General features: G+C 51.4%; 2 protein-coding genes across 7 annotated transcripts in view; one reads left to right on the top strand and one right to left on the bottom strand.

The window, feature by feature from the left end:
* Positions 1 to 19,453, bottom strand: part of PLA2G6 (phospholipase A2 group VI) — a 75,642-nt gene extending 56,189 nt beyond the window's left edge. For all 5 annotated transcript variants that reach the window (XM_081058683.1, XM_081058676.1, XM_081058682.1 and 2 more), the window contains exon 1: positions 19,334 to 19,453. In XM_081058683.1, coding sequence (XP_080914809.1) covers positions 19,334 to 19,364 — 31 coding nt within the window. In that variant the 5' untranslated portion in view covers positions 19,365 to 19,453. The remainder of the gene's footprint in view (positions 1 to 19,333) is intronic.
* On the top strand, positions 10,338 to 21,619 carry MAFF (MAF bZIP transcription factor F). 2 transcript variants are annotated; one of them, XM_081058694.1, is made up of 4 exons: positions 10,397 to 10,617; positions 19,190 to 19,247; positions 19,331 to 19,495; positions 19,831 to 21,618. In XM_081058694.1, exons 2-4 carry the CDS (start codon positions 19,212 to 19,214, stop codon positions 20,293 to 20,295), a joined length of 666 nt encoding a protein of 221 aa, XP_080914820.1. In that variant the 5' UTR covers positions 10,397 to 10,617; positions 19,190 to 19,211; the 3' UTR covers positions 20,296 to 21,618. The 2 variants fall into 2 exon arrangements, with proteins under 2 accessions (XP_080914821.1, XP_080914820.1); XM_081058695.1 differs by lacking the exon at positions 19,331 to 19,495 and having other exon boundaries at positions 10,338 to 10,617; positions 19,831 to 21,619.
* Positions 21,620 to 22,836: the final 1,217 nt, after the last annotated feature.

Below are 22,836 nucleotides of genomic sequence, written 5' to 3'. Positions count from 1 at the left end.
CATGTCTCCTCTCCAGCCCACCGGGCTCCGTTGGACAACTTTTATTCCCCAACCCTTGGTCTAGGTGAATTCCCCAAACAGCTCTGTGTGTGGGGGGGAAGTGTAGTTGCTGTTGTCATTCCTGTGGGAAGGGAGTTGTGTCCTCAGCCTGTCCAAAGATACTAGTGCCCAGGCTGGGGGCAGCCCACGCAACGGGAACAAGGCTTAGTTCAGAATCTAGACAGGTGAATAGACTCACCATAGTAACTAATATTTGTACAGAGCTTTACCAGTTTTACAAAGTAACTGGACTTAACGTTCATCATTGTTGGGTTGAGTCACTCCTGTCAGCATTTCACAGATGTTGACATAAGAAAAGTCCAAACCTTTAGATAAATTTTATAAGAGTTTATTTGAGCCAAATGGATGACATATGCTGGGGAGCAAGATCTCAAATGCTCCTGAGAATAACAGTTTTGCAGTTTTTTTTTTAATGCAGTTGAAATTAAGGAGGGGCCATAAAGATTAGAGAAAGCAAGGTGGGGATTGGATTACAGGTTAAAAAGATTATGTGCTCTCTTGAGGTCAATATCCCTTATGAGGGGTTACTTCTTATATTTCAAAGGTGTGTTAACCTAGATGCTCAAGAACAATGGACAGGGCTGGCTTAAAACCATTCTTTAATGAAGTTATAGGTCTGACTACCCATCAGGACCTGCCCAGTTAGAAATTTATGATCTGACCACCCTGTGAAGTTCCTTTCCATAGAACCCCTTTTTTTCATCCACCCAAGTGGGGAAATGGAATGGTTTCCTTAAACTGATTAAAATGTTGCTCAAGAGTTTCAGCTTGAAGTTGAAAGAATGGGATGAAGACTCAGAATTCTCAATGAAAATACCTTACCTTACACACCCAAAACAATTCGTGAAGTTAGGGTGATGGTTATCAGGGAGCTTGAAAAAGGCCAGTCATTCCACCCACTCCCAAGCAATCAGAACCAAGAAAATGTGTAGGTTCCACAGGATGAGTCCCATTCTTCACCAAACACTCACCTTTGGGTTCAAGGTGGGTCTGCAAGGCAAGTTTGTCACCAGACAACTGAATCTGAAATGCAGAAAAGGCCAAGGGATGCTGATCAATCTTTAGACTCACTCAAAGATCCATGGAAGAAATTAATTAAATAGAATCTCAGGACCTAATGAAGTTGAGTGCCCCTCCCCTAGGTATTTCTGGTGAAAACTGTTAAATGAGTAGATAAAGCAAGAGATGATGAGGTATGTAGGGTTGTTAGGTCATTGAGTGAGCAAGCAATGGAAAGGGAGGGGCGAGTAAGCACAAGGGAATACCTTCTGTTGGGTTTCTACTGGATTTTGCATTGGAGCAGTTCAAGTCAAAGCTTCTCTTGAGGGGTTGTGGTAGGCGCTGCAGATACAGATATCCTGGAGCAAGCTGTCTGCCTTCTAAAAGCCCAGGGTCCAGAGGGTCAGGCTAGATCAAGTCCCCTCCTTCAAGGGGTTAGATGGAAATTTAACTGACATGGTACCAATGCAATTTTACACTCTTGTTTGATCCTCACAAGAACCCTAAGAAGTAGTACTATTATCCCCACTTTATAGATAGAGGAAGAAACCAAGGTTCTGCAAGGGGGAAATGATCCCCAGAATCACATGTCAGTAAGAGGCAGAACCAGAATCAGGACCTGTCTTATCTTTTCTTTCCATAAACTATACATGTTTGGCAATGTTCTTGGCGCTGATGAAACCACAGCAAACAAAATAAATAAAAGTCCCCACCCTCGTAGTGCTCATAGTCTAATGGGAAAGGCAGACAATAAACAAGATAGAGAAGTCCAACACAGAGTGTTTTGCTAAAGTGTGGGGGTGAAATGTCATGATTTTCACATCTTTCTTTCAAAAAAACCTTGAGTGTCGAATCTGGGCACTAGTCCTTCCATTTTCTGCGTGTTTGCCCATTTTTATAATTAAAAAGTTATTAAGAAAACTTAATAACTTAATAGAGCATGCTAGATACATGCTATGGAGAAAGAGCAGTGAGGAGAGGTAGGGGAGGGTTGCTGTTTTAAACAGAGTGGCCAGGGAAGGTCTCACTGAGAAGGGAGACATTTAATTAAGACCTGAGATTGGTGAGGGAGTCAGCTGTGTGATAACCCAGGAAAGGGTTCCAGATAGAGGGAACAGCCTGAGCAAAGGCCCTGGGGCAGAAGTCTGTCTTGCTTGTTTAGGGCAAAACAAGGAGGCTAGTATTCCTGGAGTAGAGTGAGAGAGTGGAAGCGTAGCAGGCAATGAGGCTGTCAGGGTCTGTAGGACATTGTGGACCAATTTAAAACTTTGGCTTTCACTCTGAGGGAAATGGGGAGCCACAGAGGTTTTTGAGCTGAGGAGGGACGTGATCAGACTTACATTTTACCAGATCTATTACAGAATAGACTGTAAGGGCGAGACAGAGGCTGGGAGATCAGTGAGAAGGCTATTGCAGAGACAATGAATGGTATGACCACCATGGCATTTAATCAACACGACGGTAGGATCCGTCCAGATAGGGTTTGTGTTATGCTAAACTGTATAAGGTATAGAGGGCATTGTGAGAAGGCATTGCTGAACTCTGTCCTGTAGGAAGCTTTCTGACATGACTCTTGAGCAGGGGTGGGCAAACTATCCTGCCTGCCACCTGTTCTTGTAAACAAAGTTTTATTGGCACACAGCCACACCATTTATTTACATATGTCTATACTTGCTACAATGGCAGAGTTAAGTAATCGTGACAGAAACCACATGGTCCACATAGGCATGAAATATTTCTATCTGGCCCTTTACAGAAAAAATAAATAAATTACCAACCTCTACCCCTGTTCTTAAGTTAGGCTTCAAAGATTGAATAGAAGGTTGCCAACTGGAGTAGGAACGTAAGAACATTCCAGGTGGAAAGAACTATATGGAAAAAGGTCAACATCATGAGATGGTGTGGGTTGTTTGGAGAAGTGCAAGAGGCTGAACATTGCGGGAACCTGCTGTGTGAGCAGGTGAGCAGGTAGGTGAGATGCAGAGGCCCAGCATGGCAGTGGGAGCCCCGGAAGGGTTACAAGCAGGAAAATGACGTGTAAAAAACCCCTCTGCTGCTGTGGCAGAGGTCACTGAAGGGCACAGAGGTCACGAGGCAGCTATATAATGATTACACTAATTCTGTGGCTTCTGACCTAACGAAGGGACCACTGGGTCTTGTGCCCTCCTCAGAAAGGAAATGAGTGCAGGTGACCTTGAGCTGTGAGGCAGCAGCCACATGTTCCTATCCTAAGGGGGAAAGCCAGTACTGACCAGCAAAGGCAGGATTTCCCCAGCTCCAGGGCTCACAGGACAAACTGTGGCTTGAAGAGAGGCTGGTTCTCAGGGCCGGAGAGCAGGTAGCTTTGCTAGAAGCTGACCTGAACCTCACTCCTGAAGGATGGTGAGGGTTTGGAGAGGCCAAGTGGAGGGCATTTCAAGGACATGAGTGATCATGCAGAGTCTGGCCTCGCAGGAGGGGAGTCCAGTGTGGGGTTCTTGAGGGTCAGAGTGTGCAATGCCTTGTCCCTTTCTTCTTTCTCCTGGACTTCTCATCCTCACTTCAGTTTCTTCAGCCAGTAGTTATGAAGTCCCCACTATGAGCATGGCCTTGGTCTTGATGGTATGGGGACACAAAAGATATCTCTATTCCTGTCCTTGGAGTTTCCAGTTCAATACAAACTTGCCTCAAACACACAGATAATTGCTTGTTGTGAAAAAGCCCGGAGATACAAGGCAAATATGGGTTTCCTGAAGAAACCATGAAATGACAGTGATCACGTTCCAGACCCTATGAGGCAGGATAGGCTAAGGAATCTTGTAGTAACAACCAACCCCTCGATCTCGTTGGCTTAACACAAGTTAATGTCTTTGTTCACACTATCTGTCCAAAGTGGGGAGGGGTGAGGCTTCTGTTTATTGACGTCACTCAGGAACCCGGGCTGAGGGGGGCTCCTCCTCAACTCTGGAGCTTGTGGCAGGGGGTCAGCATGTATGCGTCACACTCCAGCTCTTAAAGGTACAGCCACAGGGAAATGGGAAATGCGGTCTTACCATGTGGCCAGGAGGAGAGGAACCAGAATGGTTGTGAATATAAATGACTTCTACATTGATTAACAAGGCAACAAGGCTGTTTTGTTTGTGATGATAGAAACCTCCACGCTTAATCAACTACAAATCATATTCTCAGTCAGTCTTCAGCATAAAAGTTTCTAAAACGTACAAGGCATGCCAATTAAATTCACGAACTCATCCTAGAAAAAGTGCTACATACCTCATTCCTGAATATCACTACGGTCAACTTCGAAGTACTCCCCTTGGGAAGCTATGCACCGATGCGAGCGCCTAGTCCACCCTTCAAAGCAATTTTAAAACTCTTTTACTGGAATGGCCATCAGAGCTGTCATCGTATTACTGTCGATGTCCTGAATATCATTAAAATGTCTTCCTTTCAATATTTCCTTTATCTTTGGGTAAAGAAAGAAGTCATTGGGGGGCCAGAGCAGGTGAGTAGGGAGGGTGTTCCGATACAGTTATTTGTTTACTGGCTAAAAACTCCCTCCCATACAGTGCCGTGTGAGCTGGTGCATTGTCGTGATGCAAGAGCCATGAATTGTTGGCGAAAAGTTTAGGTCATCTAACTTTTTCACGCAGCCTTTTCAGCACTTCCAAATAGTAAACTTGGTTAACTGTTTGTCCAGTTGGTACAATTTCATAATGAATAATCCCTCTGATAACAAAAAGGTTACAACATTGTTGCAATAAGTTCGCAAACTTAATTGTCAGATCTCGTATATAAATTAATTCAATATGGCAATGCAACCATATTTTTAGAGCTTCCCGGAAGGGGGAACTGAATAAGAGGGGCAGGGTTCTATGGGATCAAGAAGACAGAGATTAGGAGGGCTGTTAGCTCAGTTGGTTAGAGCCTGGTGCTCATAACAACAAGGTCGCCAGTTTGATCCCCACAGGGGCCACTGGGAGCTGTGCCCTCCACAACTAAATTGAAACAACTACTTGACTTGGAGCTGATGGGTCCTGGATAAACACACTTAAAACAAACAAACAAACAAGTTAAAAAGGAAGAAGAAAGAGATAGAGTGAGTATAGACTCTCTTGATTGTGAAGTGACAGAAACCCAACCCAAATTAGCGTAAATGACTGGAAAGTAATCAGAGAATCTCCCAGAATCTGATGAAAAGATGACCAGCTAAATGCTACCTAAATGCTAGAGGGCCCTCAGGCCCTCCATGGCCTCTGCCTTTCAGCATATCCATCTCATTCTCTTCTCTGGCTTCTTCTGCCCAGGAATGAGAAATGTAGCCCCCCACACTACCCACAGCTTTCACTTTCCGAAACTGACTGGCCTTCTTCCCCTAGTTCCTGGAAAGGACTCTAATTGGGCCATCTTGAGTTGTGTACCCATTCAATTACACAGTCAGCTCTGGCTAAGAGTCGGGAGCTATGGCACCATCAGCTCCTGTAGCCCCCACCATAGCTGGGAATAGGCAGAGTTATCAAAAGGGAGAGAGCACAACCCTTGAATCAGACTAGCCTGCGTTCAAGTCCGCCTCTGCCAGAGACTAGCTGTGTGATATTGGGCAAGTTCCTCACCTCTCAGAGTCTCGATTTCCTCCCCTGCAACATGGCGATGATAATACCTACTCCTAAAACAGTGGGAGAGGATTAAGAGCCGTCTGACACACCACACCCAGCAATGAGGGGTACTCCTTAGGCAGTTGGTGAACCCCCAAATTGGTCTGCTCCTTCAGCTTCACAATCTGGCTGGTCATATGTGCACCACCACTCAGCAGGAAGGGCTTTGTGAGAAGGGAAGGTTGAGTTATAAAGACACTGAAATGTGATAAAAGGACAATTTTTTTTTTGATAATTGGTTTATTCAGCAGGGGAGCAAAGAACCAGGAAAATACATATGATGCAAACAGGTCTTAGGCCCTTAGCACACTGCCTGGCACACAGGAAGTGCCCCATAAACACAGTAATATTAATGACTATGGAGTAATAGCAATAAGCAGTAATAAGAAACTGGTAGGAGGTATGCGATGGTTGGAAGCGCCCAGAACAAGGTAAGGTGCCAGAAGGTGCTGAAAGAGATCCTTCTGTCATCACTCCCAGCCAGCAGAGGGATCCATGGGAAATGTAGGAACTGGCCCAGCTGATGGAGGGCTGTCCTGCTGAGGTGGGCAGGGAAGGCCCAAGCATTTGGGGACAGGACCTCATGAGGGCCCAGAAATCAAATCTCAGGGCAGGAAGGACCTCCATGGAACACCCAATGGGAAAAATCTTAAAGCCAACCCTGGTCTTTTCCACCACAGCCCAGCTTCTAGATGTCTTACAGTGGGGGACACACTGCAGAGTCAACCTTCATTTAAAGAAAGTTTACTGTGGTTTGAGGTTGTTTAAAAACCACTGACCTAATCCTACACTCTCACTGGCAGGTAACTGAAGCCAAAGTGAGGAAAGCCCTATAATGGGGTCAGCCAGGGTGTGATCTGAGCTGCAGATCCGGCCTCAGGTCAAGCTTGTCGCTGTTACTGAGCACCTAATACAGGGCAAAGCACCTACTGTGGACCAGGGTCCCACAGGGACGTGCTTGGGTGCTGTCTGGTGATTTGGACTCCCGGGCAGGTGAACAGGGACCAGCTGGGCCAGTTAGAGTTCTGCTGGCAAAGAGCAGCTCCATCCCAGAAACTGATAAGGAGACCCTCTCTGTGGCAGGAGGCGGGGTCTCTCCAGGATTAGGTCATCGCTGGCTTTGTGTCACTCACCAGGGAAGAAGCAGATTTCTCAGAGGGAGTGTCCCAGGGGACTCCAGCAGACACTCTCTCTCTCTAACCCAATATTTATTGCTCTTTTATTTCATGCTAGGCACTGTGCCAAATGCTTATAAGTGGGAACATGTTAAATTGTTTCACAATTCATGAAGCAGGCACTGTTAGTAAATGAAGTATAGCCCCTTCTAAGGGAGGAGAGTGAGGCAGGGAGAGGTGAAGACAGTCAGCTGGTAAGGGGTGAGGCCAGGATTTGAGCCCACAGGCTAACTGGAGAGAGTCCCTACTTTGGAGGGAATAAAACCCTTTTTTTATTTAAAACAAATTTTTAGGAATAATAGAGAATTTCTGTATTGTATTCTTCCAGATTCCCCAATTGTTAATATTTCATCGCATTTTCCTTATAATCCTCTATCTGTCTGTCTGTCCATCTGTCCATCCACTCATCTATCTTGTTCTGAACCATTTGAGAGTAAATTGAAGACACGGTGACCCTTTACCCCTAAACACTCCGGGGTGTATTTCCTAAAATCAAGGACATTGTGTTACATGACCTCAGGACAATGATCAAAGTCAGGAAATTAACACTGATACAATACTATAATCTACAACACTTATATGGATTTTACCAATTATCTTAATAATGTCCTTATAGCCAAAGGAAATCCTGAGTTACACATTGCAATTAGTCATCATGTCTCCTAAGGCTGCTTTAATCTGGAATAGTTCCCCGGTCTTTCTTTGTCTTTCACGATCTTGCCTTTTTTTTTTTTTTTTTTTTAAGCATCCAGTCCAATAATTTTGTAAAACTTCTTTCAATTTACATTTGTCTGATGTTTCCTCACACTTAGATTCATTGTATGAATTTTTGGCAGGAATACCAACAGAAGTGATGCTGTTTCCTCAGGGCATCATTCAGGAGAAACTCATGTCAATTTGTCCCTGATATTAATTTTGATCACTTAGTGAAGGTGGTATCTTACAGGTTTCTCCATTGCGGAGTTATCTTTCCATTTGAACTAATCATTGTCTGTGGGGCAGTACTTCAAAACTGCCGTATGTAAACATGTTTCTCATAAAATTTTCTTATCCCTTCATAATTGTCATTGGAATCCATTATTACTATGGTGATTACCTAATGGTCATTTTCTAACTCTATCATTTCTTCTACTGAAAGGAGGAGCTTTCTCTTCTCCTCATTCATTCATTCAATCATTCATTCATGTATACTTGTATGGACTCATGGTTTCTTCTCTTATTCAATAAGTTATAATCCATAATTACTGTTATTTCTTTTGATGCTCAAATTGTCCCAGATTTGGCCAGTAAACCCCCTTCAAGAGAGAGCTCCCACTTTTAAATATGACATTGCACCATATTCCTTAACCTTGACCAAAAATGGAGCCACATCTGTGGGATAACCAGTCCCCACTGGGTGGATACTGAAGCATTGACCCCCTAATGCAGGCCGGCTGGGGAGGTGAATAAAAGATCTAGGCAGCACTGTGCCCAGGGGGGCTGTGCAATCCAATTAGCGGGGATTAGTTCACTAGTTGAGCAGCTGCTATGGCCTCAGCCCTTGAGAAGCTCTTAGAAAATGGAGAGCAACAATCACAATTGTACAATTTCTAAAATCCAGAACTTTTGTACCCAAATAGGTAACATGAGTTGTTCTCGTAGATATGTAAATGTAGTGCAAGTGGACAATTTGGGGGATGGGAGTGGGGAGGGGTTGTTTGAGTGCCAGACAAAGCTGCCTCATCATTGGGTCACTTGGGAAGCTAGTGGGCCAATTTGCATATGAAACCCAAGGCCTTTGCGAGATAAGAGATAGATGTCACAATCCCAGTTGGACCAAGGCTCAGAGGCAGGAAAGCGTAACAAGGGCTCTGAAATCAAATTATATTATGTCAAGGGAATGGGGAGCCTTGCTGGAACCCAGGGTTCCACACAAAGACCTCCTCGCTGGGGAGTTCCTATGCCTTCAGCAATAAAATAAAGTAGATGCTGTGATGTCAGCTTCACAGAATAGATGGCTCCTGGAGGGACAACAGACATTTCAGGCACTGGGACCAACATGAGCAAAGGAAAGGGAGAATAAACAGCAGTACTCCCCATTTGGCCCTCAAAGCTGCCTCTTCTGGGTAGGGCTCCAGATATTGAACACTTCCCTCAATTTATGCTGGGCCCTACCCAGTGGGGCATAGCCCCAAACATCTGGACCAGGAATCAGTCAGACCTAAATTTAAATTCCAGCTCTTGTACTTCCTAGCTGTGTGACTTTGGAAAGTCATTTTACCTCTCTGAACCTCCACTCATTTATTTCCTCAACGTGTTTGCACTGAGGGATTACTCTGTGCCGAGCACGGTTGTAGGCACAGGAAATCTGTGGTGAACAAGATAGACAAGGTTCTACCCTCATGAATCTTACATCTGGTTGGGAAAGACAGACACTAAATAGTAAGCAAATACATAAACAAGATACCCTGTGGGATATTAAGGTTATATAAAAGCAAACTTTAGAGTTGGGGGTTACTTTAGCCAGGGAGGTCAGGAAAAGACTCTCTGAGGCAGAGACAGCTGAGCGGACCTGAAAAATGGGAAAGAGCCCAGCAGTAAACAGAAAAGGAAATAGCAGGTGCAAAGGCCCTGTGGCAGGTATGAGCTTGGTGTGTGTGTGTAAGAAGGGCAGTGTGGCTGCAGAGTAGTGGGTGAGGGCAGAATGACAGACGAGGCTGGAAAGTTAGCTAGGGGCCAGATGGCTTAGGGCCCTGGAGGCCAAAGGCAGGGATATAGTTTATATTCTAAATGCACAGGGAAGCCAGTGAGGGTGTTAAGCCAGAGAGAGGGTGGGAGTGTGTGAAACAATCTGACCTTTGCTTTGAGAAGAACACTGTCTGGTGTGGACAGAAAACTCTTAGGGGCAAAGTGGGGAAACTATCAGGCGGCTGCTGCCATAGTCAGGTTCCTGCCATAGTGCCTGCATCCGATGGTAGGGTTGGGGGTTGGGAGAGGTGATCGGATGCAGGATAGTGTTGGAGGGAGGGAGAAAGACAGATGGAGCGAGGCTCCTAGGATCGGGCTTGAACTGCTGAGATGGGAAAAGCTGGGGGGTATGACCAGGAGGTGGACTTTAGCTGTGTAGTGTTTGTAGTCCTCATATGGCACTCACGTGGAGGCTCGCAGCAGAACTCAAGACAAGACGTTGTGCTCTGGAAATACAAATTTGTGGCTCATGGGCATATAGATGGCATTTAAAATCACGGGACTGGATGAGATCATCAAGGCAGAAGGTGTAGGTCGAAAGGAGAAGAGGCTCGGGACTGTCGACTGTAAAATGAGCCAAATGACACCTCCACCCACGCGGCTCTCGCAAGGTGTCACGTGAACGCATCCAGCCCGCGCTCTAATAGAGGTTGAGAACCCCGGGGCGGGGCCTGAGTGGGGCGGGGCGGGGCCGGGGCGGGGCTCAGGAGCCCAGAGGCCGCTCCCGGGCCGAGGGGCTGCCGGGGAGGTGACGTCACCGCATGACTGGGTTTTTATGAATGAAAGGAATCCTGTGAGTGAGTAATTCCGGGAAGCTCGCCTTACAACTCTGAGCGGCCCACCGCGCCGCCCGCCCCACAACAAAACTCGGTGCGTCGCTCCCAGGAGCCTGGCTCCGAGCGACCCGCGGTCGGGACCGGAGGGGAGACGGACCCGGGCGCCGGCCAGGGCAGTGGCCCGCACAACAGCGGGACTCGATCGTGCCAGGGGCGCCAGGCGAAGCGGGCCGAGAGGCGGGTGAGGTACGCGGGTCCGGGACGCGGCCAGGCGCGCGGGGCCCCGAGACAGCAGAGTCTCCGCGCCCTGGGAACGTGCTTGGGGCGGGGCGCCGGGGCCCACTTAATCGGTGCTCCACTGTACCGATCGCCCAGAGGGCTGGCGTGTAGTGGGGGAAGGTGGGGACAGAGGTCGGGGAGACCGAGACGGGACGGAAGCAAGCTTGCGGGGGGGGGGGCAGGAGTGGTGGGCCCCTTCTGGGGGCGCCGGGTGGAGGCGGCGAAGCAGAGCAGGAAGGGGCAGTGCGGGCTAGCGAGCGTCAGCGTCCGCCGAGGCGGGGCTGGGGGGGCGGTGTGTGCAAGTACGTGACTCGGTGAGAACAGTCCCTGGACCGGTGCCCGTGAGCCGGGCGTGCGCGGTTTGTTTACGTCCGAGGGCGGGCGTGCGTGTGTTCCCTGGCCTGCGTCCTGAGTATCCTGCCTGGTGCGTGCGTGTGCGGTGTACCGTGGAGAGAGTGCGTGTGTGTGCGTGTGTGTCTACCCGCCCGCGCGCTCACTGGCCGGTGAGGACCCTGGGGCTTGTGTTCCCGCGGTGCATACCTTGGAGTGTGCCCCCACGAATAAACGCAGAATAGGGACCCAAGCTAGGGAAGCGGCCCCGTTCGTGGTCACACGGGGTCTGGGAATTCTCGCCTGGACTGTCCCCTTTCCACCAGCCGGCGGCGGCCAGGTCCCTGTTCTCTCCGGAGTTTCCCAGGGCCTCGGCCATGTGACCTGTGACCGCGGTGTTTGTCCCCCGCCCAGAACCGGCGCCTGCAGCCCCGGGGTGGGGTGAAGTATCAAAGGACCCGGTCTGGCTGGGCTGGTGGTGAGGCGAGGAGCCCACCCCTCTCCCCAGCGCCTGGTGGGCTGGCACCCAGGTCCTTGTCCCAGGTTTTCCTGGCTGCCTGGGGAAGGCAGACCCTGGGACTCTCCTTCATCCCCAGAGTCTCCCGTCCCCTCAGTCTCAGGAGAAACAGGAAGAACCAGAAAACGCATGGCAAAGTGAGGTAGAAAGGAATCACAGGCTTCCTCTATTTGGTGGCTATTCTGGCTGGTCTGGGTTCTGGAGTTTGTACCTGCTGGGTCTGGGAGGGTGGGACAGGAGGCTGGGGCGGAGCTGGTTTCTGTCCTGCTGGTGGTTTCAACTACAGGTGGGACTAGTCACACATACCTATTGATAGCCGGACCTGAGCTACTAGTTGAGGGCCTGGGCCAGGCGGAGTTCCCAGAGACCTCATTCTGGGCCAGGCTTGGTCAACCGGCAGTGGGACAGGTGGTCTTGGTACTCAAAGGGTTAATGTGCGAGTGGTGGGGGCCCAACCTAGTCCTAGCCCCCCTTTATCAGCCCTGCAGAAAGTTTCCATGTAGCTCAGTAGCCTGAGGGACGGGCTGGGGGCTCGGGAGTCCTTGGTCCTATCCTGCCTTCCCCCTCTTCTTATCCCTAGGGCTACAGAATTAGGGGGGGCAGGCAATTGAGCTTGCAATTGATCTTTCAGTTTTGAATCTTTGAGCCCTGGTGAGCTCTGCTACGACAGCAGGAACCTCAGTGTCCCCATATGTAGCAGCAACCTCCAGGTGGCAGAATGGGGGAGGTACAGCAGCCTCTACACATAGCCTGTTTTCTCTGGTGGCAGAGAAAGCAGAGCCAACACCCCCAGGCCGAGGCCAGGGATGTCCAGGAATGTGTGGGGTACGAGTACAGGAGATGGCCGCCAGGAGCACAGGAACCAGGCAGGCCCATCCTTAAAGCTGGGCGGGAAACATCTCTGCATTTCCCCGAGGGTCGGGATGAGGGGAAGCGGCTGATTGACTCGCCGATGGAAAGCTAGCACTGAAAGGTTAAACCTCCCATTGGATCACCCCTGGGCCTTCACTCGGGCCTGGGACCCCACGTGGGGTCCTGGCTCCTGTGCCTTTCTCGGTCCTGATGTTTCTAGCCTGAATTGCTGTGGAGCCTGTCATGGGCCAGATGTTGGAGATGAGACAGTGAACAAACGAGATCCAAAGCCTGCCCTCTGGGAGCTTGCAGTCAATGAGAAGAGACAAAGTTGAAGGAGTAGCTACCACACTAAAGTAAAACCACAGCTGAGATGGGTGGTATGAAGGGGAAGTAACTGTGGTTTGAAAGTATATAGAACAGGCATACCTCACCTTATTGTGCTTCCCAGCACAATATTGTGGGTTTTTTACAAATGAAGGTTTGTGGCAACCTTGCGTCAGGCAAGTCTATCAGCGCTGTTTTTCCAACAGGCTCAGATGATGGTTAGCATTTTTTAGCAATATTTTTTAATTATGGTGGGTACCTTATTTTTTTAGACATAATGCTACTGCACACTTAGACTTCAGTATAGTATAACCACAACTGTTATATGTATTGGGGAACCCAAAAATTCATGTGATTTGCTTTATTGAGATAGTCACTACAATGCAGTGGTCTTGAACTGGACCCACAATATCTCTGAGGTATTCCTGTAACAAGGCAATCAAGGAAGGGTTCCCTGAGGAGGTGACCAGTGAGCCAGGTGGTCAGATCGAGTGATGATTGTGAAGCCCTTGAGGGCAGGGGCTGTGATTCATCGTTGGCCTTCAGAGCCTGGCACAGAGTAGGTGCTTCTTGGTGTTGGCGGATTGAATGAATGAATGAGTGCTGCGTCCATGAAGATCCTGGGAGAGAGTGGAGACAGAACATGGTGGAGGCCTGAAGGCCCCACTTTGTAGGCCAGAAGGGAGGCTGGCATCGCAGGGTTTTGAAATGGGCTGAACATAGGTTTGTAGGTTTGTGTCAGTAACGATCCTTCTGACAGCTTTTGGAGGAGGACAGATGGTGAGGTCAGAGGTGGAGGCAGACTAGACTAGAGACCAGTGAGGAGGTGGCTATGGTCATGGTTCAGCTGAAAGAGGAAGTGGTCCCTAGCTGTGCAAGTGGAGCAGGGGAATGGTCAAGGCTGACAGTCTCTGAGTTCGAGATCTCATGTCCCTGCCTCGAGGAAGCCTTCACTGATTTCCTTTCCCTTCCTCTAGGACCTGCACTAGTGGTCCTGGCGCTCCATTGTGGGGCAGAATCAGACACCCTAAATTCCAAGATTGTCAGTGCTAGAGGTACCTCGGGCTTGGTGGAGATTTGGCATGTTGGGAAACTGAGGCCCAGAGAGAGGGAGTGGCATACCTGATGTCACACAATGAGTGTGAGCAGGTGGCAGAACCAGAGCTGGATCCCCAGGCTTCTGCTTCCCTGAGGTGCTGGGTTCTCCCAGCTTTGCTCCCCCTCCATCAGGGAGGAGGCTCCACCAATGCTGACTGCCAAGACCCAGGAAAACACATTTTTTCCCTCTGTCCTCACAGAGGAAGCAAAATGGCTCAGCAGCCAGAGAGGAGGCCGTGCCAGTGGGTGGGCCGTCTGCAGGATGTCTCTGGAGTGGACTGGGGGGGCAGAGAGGGGGCTCTAGGAGAGCTTGTGGCTGCGGACTGGGCAAGGCAACTGTCAATCCCCCAAGAGTCAGTTCATTCTTCATGCCTCCAAAAGACTGTTAGGAACCTGTAGAGCCTGGAGGTCGCTCTGCTGGCCACAAAGGGAAGAAGCAGGGGTGTATTGTGTGAGAGTGTGCTGGCTGGCATTGAAGAAAAAGCCCTGAGCTGGAGGTCAGGACTCCTGGGTTCCAGCCCACCACTGCCACCAAATAGCTTCTCAGTTGTCTCAGTGACAACAAGGAAGTCGGATCAGCTACTGTCTCAGGCCCAAGGTCTATCAGCCCGGCGGAGGCAGCCTGGTGGGGCGCCCAGACCCTCGGCTTACAGCCGGGCAGCCCCTGGCCTAGGGTTGGAGGCTGAAAGCCTGAGGGTATCAGACAGTTCCCTCTTCTCGTCACTGCCTCTGTGATTGCCTCTGCTGAGCTAGGGCATTCCTGGGCAAACGTGGGTGCCTCAGCTGATGTCCAGGATGCAGTTAAGGGAGCTGAGGCTAGAAAAGCGGGAGGAGGAAAGGAGAGAACAGGTTCAGAGCCTCCCTAGGGCCTGAAAGGACTTAGAATCACAGCCAGCCGAGTGGGTGGGACCTTCAGCCATTATATAGAACAGGGGTTAGCCAACAGCTTCTGCCTCTTGGGCTTACTTTGGAGAACTGTGTTGAGAAGGATTCTGAGGATGTATCCAAGCTCAGTGTAAAACAGTGCTGTGTTGAGAAAGATTTGGGGGCTGCATCCACCTTCACTTAGGGTAATGTATTGGGGTTGATTAGCGATGTGTGTGTTGAGTGGAAGGAAGGATGATGGTGACATAGGCCAACCATTTGCCATTTCTGACCTTGTCTAAGTCTCTTATATTTTACACATTAATGCTATTATAATCGTCCCCACTTACAAGTGAGGAAACCAAGGCCAAGAGAGGGAAAATGACTTGTCTGAGGGGCCAGGCCAGGCCTCTAACGTTCTGCATCAGCCATAGCACCCAGTGCTCAGCACCCAGCACCCAGCAGGCTTTCAGTTAACTCTGTAGGGAGAGGCTTCCCCTCTCCCATCAGATCTCTCGGTGTAGCCCAGACTGCCTGGGCATCACCTAATAACCAATGCTTCGAACAGCTGGCAAGGGGGCCTGGCTATCTGTATGTCATTTGCATACCCCTAGCAGACCCAACACAAATCTTGGCACATCAGAGCTTGTGGCCTTGGGGACTGACAAGTCCAGCCTCCTCTTCACAGAGGTGGGGAAACACAGAGAGGGTACCCACAGAGAGCGGACATGCTGGGACCTGTGAAGTCCACACTGGGACAAGGCATGTGGCTTGGTGTGGCCTCAGTCCTGAGCTCCACTCTGTTAGCTCTGTGACCCTGGACTACTCTATTGACCTCTCTGGGCATTACTTCACAGGGCTGTTGGGAGAATCAGGATGATGACAGTGAGAAAGGGACCAGGATTCAGTCCTGGGGCCTTTACAGGGGTTCAGAATCCCTCCCGATTTGGGGGAAGGCAGTCACCTGAGTTCAGACAAGAGATGCCCCTTTCTGGATCTTCCTCTCCCCTTGGGTAAAGTGAGAAGGTGGGGGTCTTTCCCATGTGACCCTGGCAGGCCAGGAGATGATGAGTGGATTGCTACAAGCCTGACCCCTCCTGGACAGACAGCTATTTTCATAACCCCCCAAGTGCTCACTGACCTCTACCATTGGCTCCACCAAAACTATGAAAGCAGGTATTTCCCACAAAATGGGAAAGTGGAGACCCAAAGGGGTAGAGTGGCTTGCCCAAGGTCACACACCTGGAGCAAACAGAGATGGGGCTCAAACCTGGTCTTGACTCTTTATCCAGTGCTTCTTTCCTTGTTTCCCATGACCCACCTCGGGGCCAAGCATCGTGAGGACAGAACCCCTCCTGCTCCCTTCCCCTCCTCCTGACGTGTGTACCAGCCCTGCCAAGCAGAGGCAAGGAGGCAGATGGAAAGCGGGGAGAATTGGAGAAGGGGCCAGGAGGTTTTTCTCTCTATGATATTCAGTGGGGTTGGGGCGTGGGTACGTGGTTCCGACACTGATAAGCTGGGTGACAGACAGTGTCAGAGGCTGCGGCCTCACCGGTACCTGCTCCCTGCCAGGCCCCATGCCAGGCAGCCTCAGCACCCAGAGCTGACTCAGCCTGGTTCCTGTCTGTGGACCTCCCTGTTTGGTGGGCAGATAAGGAAACAGACCATTACAGTGCAGGGGGGAAGAGGTGGGGCGGGCGGTGCCTAACAAGTCCTAGGGGTCGGAGAGGGCTTTCTGGAGGAGGAGATGTCTACACCCAGGGCAGAGGATGAGTAGGAGTCTGCCAGCTAAAGTAGGGGGAGAAGTGTCACAGGGTGTGGGGTGGCCCTGGAGGCAAGACAGCGTGGGGTGAGAGGAAGTGAAAGAATTCCACGTGGCTGGAATGCAGAACAGAGCTGGGCCGTGGTGGGAAATGAGCCGGGAGACACACTGTCCCCAGGATAGTAGGGAGCCATGGAAGGTCTGCATGTGGGTGAAACATCCCCTGGTTGCTACGGAGATGAGCGGACATGTTGGGACCTTCCTAGGGCTGTGTTGGGGGAAGGTGGTCATTTAAGAGGCCTGGATTGAAGGGTAGGAGTGGTATATGAGGGTCTCCAGGTGGGGTCTGTGAAAGGTTAGGATCCTCACTTGGGACTTCCTGGGCCTCAGTTTCCCCTAGCTGTACCACAAGAAGCCTGGATGGCTCGAAAGATCTTCCCAGCAGAACGGAGGTGGGCAGTAGTGGGAGCTGGAAGCCACACACTGGGCCCGGACTCTGTCCCCAGGATAGTAGGGAACCATAGAAGGCCTGCGTGTGCGTGGCCGCCTCTGTTACAAATCTGTCAAAGTGCAGACTTCCCTTTCCCGTTCAGCTACTTGCTTCCCTCTGGGGTGTCACACCCCCTAGCTGTGTGGGCTGGGAAAAGCCAGGGGGTTTCTGAGAAGCCCTGGACTCTCCCTACCTTGGCCTGAGTCACATGGAGAATCCAGCAACCATTACTGAAGCTTCTAGTATATGCCAGGCACTGCGCAAAGCAGGGGGGCTGAGCAGTAGACAAGACAAGGTCTCTGCGGTCGTGAGCTGGCATTCAGGTGGAGACAGACACTAAACAAACAAGTAAAATATATGTGCGTAATAATAGTTATATGTAATGAGAAGTGCTGTAGAGAAACGTGAGCTAGGAAACGGAGACCGAATGTGAGAGTATCGAGGGTTGGGAATTCTAAAGTGAGTGAGAACACGAAATTTGAAGAGAGACCTGAAGGAAGTGAGGAAGCCAACTTTGTGGCTATCTTCCTGAAGGGGAAGAGGACGCCAGGCGGAGGGAACAGCCAGTGCAAAGGCCCTGGGGAGGAGTGTGTGTGTGTGTGTGTGTGTGTGTGTGTGTGTGTGTGTGTGTGTAACAGCGAGGAGGCAGGTGTGGCTGGAGCAGAGTGAGGGAAGGGAGCGAAACGGTGCTAAAGTCAGAGGGGCATTTACTGAGGCTACATCATGTAGTGCCTTTCGGGCTGTTGTGATGACTTTGGCTATAATCCAAGTGAGATGGAAGCCATGGGAGGGTCATGAGAGAGGAGTAACATGACCTAACGCACATAGCCACCCTGTATCACCCATGGGGAAACTGAGGCACAGAGAGGTTAACTCGTGTGCCAGAATCCCACAGCTAGTGAGGGGGACAACCTCTGAAAGGCCTCAGTGTGTCTGGTGCCAAGTTCCATGCACTCTCTGAGAGACACTGGGGGCCTGCCAGAAGGGGTCAGAGGTCAGCCCCACAGACAGCCCACAGACAGCCCCACAGACAGCTCAAGGAACCAGGGTCTGGACCCGGGTTCCACCCACTGCTTCACTCTGTCAAACTGGGTATTGCTGGTGAGAACTGATGGGTTGCTGTGTCTCAGACCACCCTCCTGCCCCGTACTCCCTGGCTCCTCACCACCATCACATCTCCATGGGGATTATCAGAGGAGGAAACAGCCTAAGAATGAATGGGGGAGAAGAGCAGAGTGGCTGTGGACAGAGGACTGCTGCTTTAAAGGGGGGCTTTGGGAGCCAGTCCCTTTAATGGCCCAGAGCAATGATCATTGGCCCCTAGAATGTACCTTCCATGTCTCTCTAGTGGCCAGCACATATCTGGCACATAGTAGATGTTCAATAAATGTTTGTCGAGTGAACATGGGGCTTTCAGGGGAGGCAGTGAGGGCCAATGGGCCCCTCATCAGTCTAGGTATAGCTATTCTGTCTGCGCAGGACAGTGCTGAATGCTCTAGGCAGCCCCCCAGGTTGGGGAAGCTTTTCCAAAACAAGGGCCTGGATGAAGGAGGTCTGGGCAGGGGGAAAGGAGGGGACTGGTTATATTGTATATTGATGGGGTGCTGGTTGGACCTTGTGAGAAGTCACTGACTAGTACACATGTACTAGTTCTGTGTACTTTTCTCTATGGAGGTTGTCCTTTAATGAAAAATGTTTATTTTTTAATAAAATACACATGGGGGCACCATGTGGAACAATGGCTGGGGAAGAGGGTCCATTGATTTGGCGCATACTTAATGAGCACCTACTATGTGCCAGGCAGAGATTTAGGCATATCGATGTGGTGGTAGGACAGGCAGGCAAAATACTTACAGCAAATACTTACAGCAAAATACTTACATTTTGCTGGAGGAGGGAGAGGTAGACCATACACAAGTCATCAAACATGAAATAATTGCAGAAGAGGTGACTTAAGAGGGTAAGTAAATGGGGTTCTGTGAGGTGACACAAGGGGGTGTTTTAGTGGGACAGTTAGACCTCTCTGAAGAGGTGGCATTGAACAAAGACCTAAATGATGAAGAGTCACTGCGGGGAAATAAAAGGGAAGAGAACAGCAAAGAGAACAGCAAGTGCAAAGGCCCCAAGGCTGAATGAGCCTTTCCAGGTGGCCACTGTGGCTGGACCACGGGGACCGAGGAATGTGCATGAGATGAGTTCCAAGACAACAGGGATTTTGACTTTACATGCCAAGGTGGTGAGTTTGGATTTTATTCTAAGTGGGGGGGGGGAAGTGACCTTGGCCTCCTCTCTCTCCTAGGTCTAGGACACCTTCTGCAAACATGTCTGTGGATCCCTTATCCAGCAAAGCTCTGAAGGTGAGGAGGCAGCCCCTGTTGTCCCCCGTCTTTCCCCTCCCTCCCTGCCCAGGCTGAGCTTCCCATCCCAACTTCCCCTTCAGTACCTGGAATCCCCAAGAGCGGCTCAGCAGGCATCAGGCATCACGAGGCCCCGGGAAGGGCTCCAGGCTGGGAACCAGGAGGCCCGCGCTGTGGTCATAGGCTGTGTACCCGGTGGGCAGGTCACTTTCCTCTCTGGATCTGCCTCCCCATTAGGACATTGCCCAGTGAGTTGCAGGACTTCAAAGGTGCTTTCCTGGGTTTCTTTGGCCGAGTCCGGCCTCGTCGCTGGGTTAGAATTCGGGTTGAGCCCTGGGATGGCGCCTTGTGTGCTCAGAACCTGGTTTGGCCTGGTTTCCGCTCACGGATTCCTGCCCCACATCCGGGTCTCGGAGCAAGTCCATCCCCCACCTCACTGATCGCGGTGTGAACGGGGAGCGTTAGGGGTGGAGGGGGAGCCGTCCCGTCACCTGCTGAGTGCCAGGCCCAGGGCTCAGGGCGCACACGCAAGGATGCGACCCTGGGCCTCAGTGTCCCCGTGCGCCCACTGTGCTGCCCGCAGATCAAGCGCGAGCTGAGTGAGAACACGCCGCACCTGTCGGACGAGGCCTTGATGGGGCTGTCTGTGCGCGAGCTGAACAGGCACCTGCGCGGGCTCTCGGCCGAGGAGGTGACGCGGCTCAAGCAGCGGCGCCGCACGCTCAAGAACCGCGGCTATGCGGCCAGCTGCCGCGTGAAGCGCGTGTGCCAGAAGGAGGAGCTGCAGAAGCAGAAGTCGGAGCTGGAGCGCGAGGTGGACAAGCTGGCGCGCGAGAACGCCGCCATGCGCCTGGAGCTCGACGCGCTGCGCGACAAGTGCGAGGCGCTGCAGGGCTTCGCGCGCTCGGTGGCCGCGGCCCGCGGGCCGGCGGCGCTCGTGGCGCCCGCCAGCGTCATCACCATCGTCAAGTCGGCCCCGAGCCCGAGCCCGGGTCCAGGCCCCGCCCCCGGCCCCGCCCCCGGCCCCGCCCCCGCCGCCTGCTCCTAGTGCCGCCGCCACACGACCGTGCCCCAGTCTCAAAACCGCGCCCCTCCGACCCCAGCTCCCTTCCCAAAGTGCCTAACCGCCACCTCTGTCCCCAGGTGCCATTTCTCTGCAGCCACCAACCCCAGTGGTGATCACACGTTCTCTCGCCAGAGCCTGTCTTCCTAGTGGGACCCCGAAACTGGGATCTAATGGCCCTGGGAAGGGGCAACATTGGTGAGAGGAGGTAGGGTGGGGTAGGGGCCTGGAGTCTCCCTTGGCTGAAAGTTCAGCCTTCTTAGATTGGATGGGATACAGAGTGGATTAGAGAAGAGCCACAGAGGAGAAGACAGCCACCCCTCATTTTGTAAACTGTTTATACCAGTGGCCCCTGCCCACCCTCCGGGGATTCAGGACTAAGTTTGGCCCGGATGTCTTGTGGGGCTGTCCAACTGGGAAGCTAATGCTCCCAGCTCTGATTTGTGCCTGAAGGTGCCTGGCCTTCCAAAGCTGGGACAGTTAGAAATCGCTTAGTGAAGCCCAGTTGGGGGAGGTGGGGGGGGCGCGGACAGGCCTCCGATGGATGGGTGAGACAGTGCCCAAGGCCACAGACGCTTAGTGGTTGAGTTGGAACTAAAAGCCACGTCTTCCCACTGCTGCCCTGAAATCCCAGACGTGGTGTCGGGGGGACAGTGAACAGGGACTGAAAAAGGGTGGAAGGGCCTCCCTGGCTTGGAAGATGGCTCTCGGTGAGTGGGGGGGGAGGAGAAATAGAGGGAAAGAGAAGGTGATTCAGGTGGAAGAGAGGGAAGGAGCTGGCCAGCGAAAGAGAAAGGGGACCAAGGAAGCGACCACTGTGGCAGGTGGGGAGAAGACAGAGCCTGCAAATCCTGCAGACTGGGGTAGGGGTCCTTAAAAGGGAAAGGTGCCACCTGTCCCCCTGTGACTGTCCACTGTGGGGTGGGGGCTGACCGCTGCCACTGATGGTCACCTGTGCTCCTGGGAAGCCCAGACCCACCTCTCCCTCCACACTGTATACAGCTGCCCTCCCCGCTGTTTATTTATTGCACGAATCTAAGTTATTCTCCCCAGCCAGAGCCCTAGCGCCCACTCCCCGGGAAAAGTAGCTATGGCCCTGAGCTGGACTTTATATTTTATATCTGCAAATAAATCACATTTTATCTTATATTTAGGGAAAGCCGGATGGCAATAACCATCAAAAAATGTTTTATATAAAAATTGCCCGGCCCCCAGAATTTATTTATTTTCTGACTTACAGTAAGCGAGTTATCGTCCTTCTGTATTTTGTAGACTTTCTGAATAAAGTCAAGTTCTTTTTCCACAGTGAAGAAGTGTATGTCCTGAGCTGGTTTTTGGGGGGTGGGGGTGGGGGATCTGAATGAGAGGCCTAAGATGGAGTTCTGTTTTCGACCCCTGGAAAGACCCTCTATGAGGTGGGAAGGTCAGATAAAGTAACTGCACCATCACTAGCTCTTGCCCAGGCTGGGGGTGGGGTGGTGGCACTAAAACATCTGTCCTTCTGTCTGGGTGCCTGGAGCCAAGGATCCTTCCTGGGGAAGGCAAAGCCCGGAGGACAGTGAAATGTAGGGTTAAATTTTCTGGGCATCCCATCATTGAGTAAACAGTCCCTCTCAGAGAGGAAAATTCCCGGATTGAAGAGTAATCTCCAGCACTTTCACATTGAGGTCTGATTTTCTACAGCCAAGTAGAAAATACTTTCCTCATGGTCCGGAAGGCACAGGGAGGCGGGGAGAGAAGTGGCTTCCTCAGTCGCAGCCTGTGGGCCTGAAACGCACCCGTGTCCCATCGTAGGCCCCAAATGCACTGTAATCTCAGTGGGATGGCCCTTCTGGGGCCCCGTGAGGAGGATGGAATGACAGTGCTGGTCTAGGAAACAAGGGTTTGAATCCAGTGTGCATTTTTTCTAGCTGTGTGACTGTTGGTGACTTATTTAGCTTCTTGCAGCCTCAGTTTACCCATCTGTACAAGGAAGGTATTCTGAGGGAATAGGTATGACAAGCACTGGGGACCCGAGGGGCTGCAAGCTTGAACACGCCGAGTTTACGAGAGCACGCACGACTGCTGTGAGGACGATTTCCGCATGCCGGACTGTGGGTATGGAGATGGCGGGGGACTGGGAGAAGGTGCAGGATGTGCACCTTGGAGAAGGGCCAAACCACATGGGTTGGCTTGGTCCACAGGCCCTTTTCCCTCTCAGGTTACCCCCCCACCAATCCTGACCCCTGATTCTGAGATGCTGAGCTCAGTCCTGAAAAGGCAGCCGGAAACTGTGGAGGGACTGAGCTGAGGCTGGGAATTTCCCCCACCCCCGCCACATTCCTGAGTGCCATGTCACTGCAGCGAGGCTCCAGGCCAGGCCCTGAGAAGGCATGCAGAGGTGGCAGTGAAGGTGCTCTGCATGGCCAGATACCCGGCCTGGTGAGCAGACACAGGGAGGACCACTGCCCAGCAGGCCCTGCGTGGGCTCAGAAAGGCAGGAAGATAGGTTGGAAGCAGTGAGGACCCCAGGAAATCTCTTCAATC

This window comes from Rhinolophus hipposideros, assembly GCF_964194185.1.
Source record: "Rhinolophus hipposideros genome assembly, chromosome: 9".
Classification (NCBI taxonomy): Eukaryota; Metazoa; Chordata; class Mammalia; order Chiroptera; family Rhinolophidae; genus Rhinolophus; species Rhinolophus hipposideros.
This window is presented reverse-complemented; position numbering and strand designations above follow the sequence as displayed.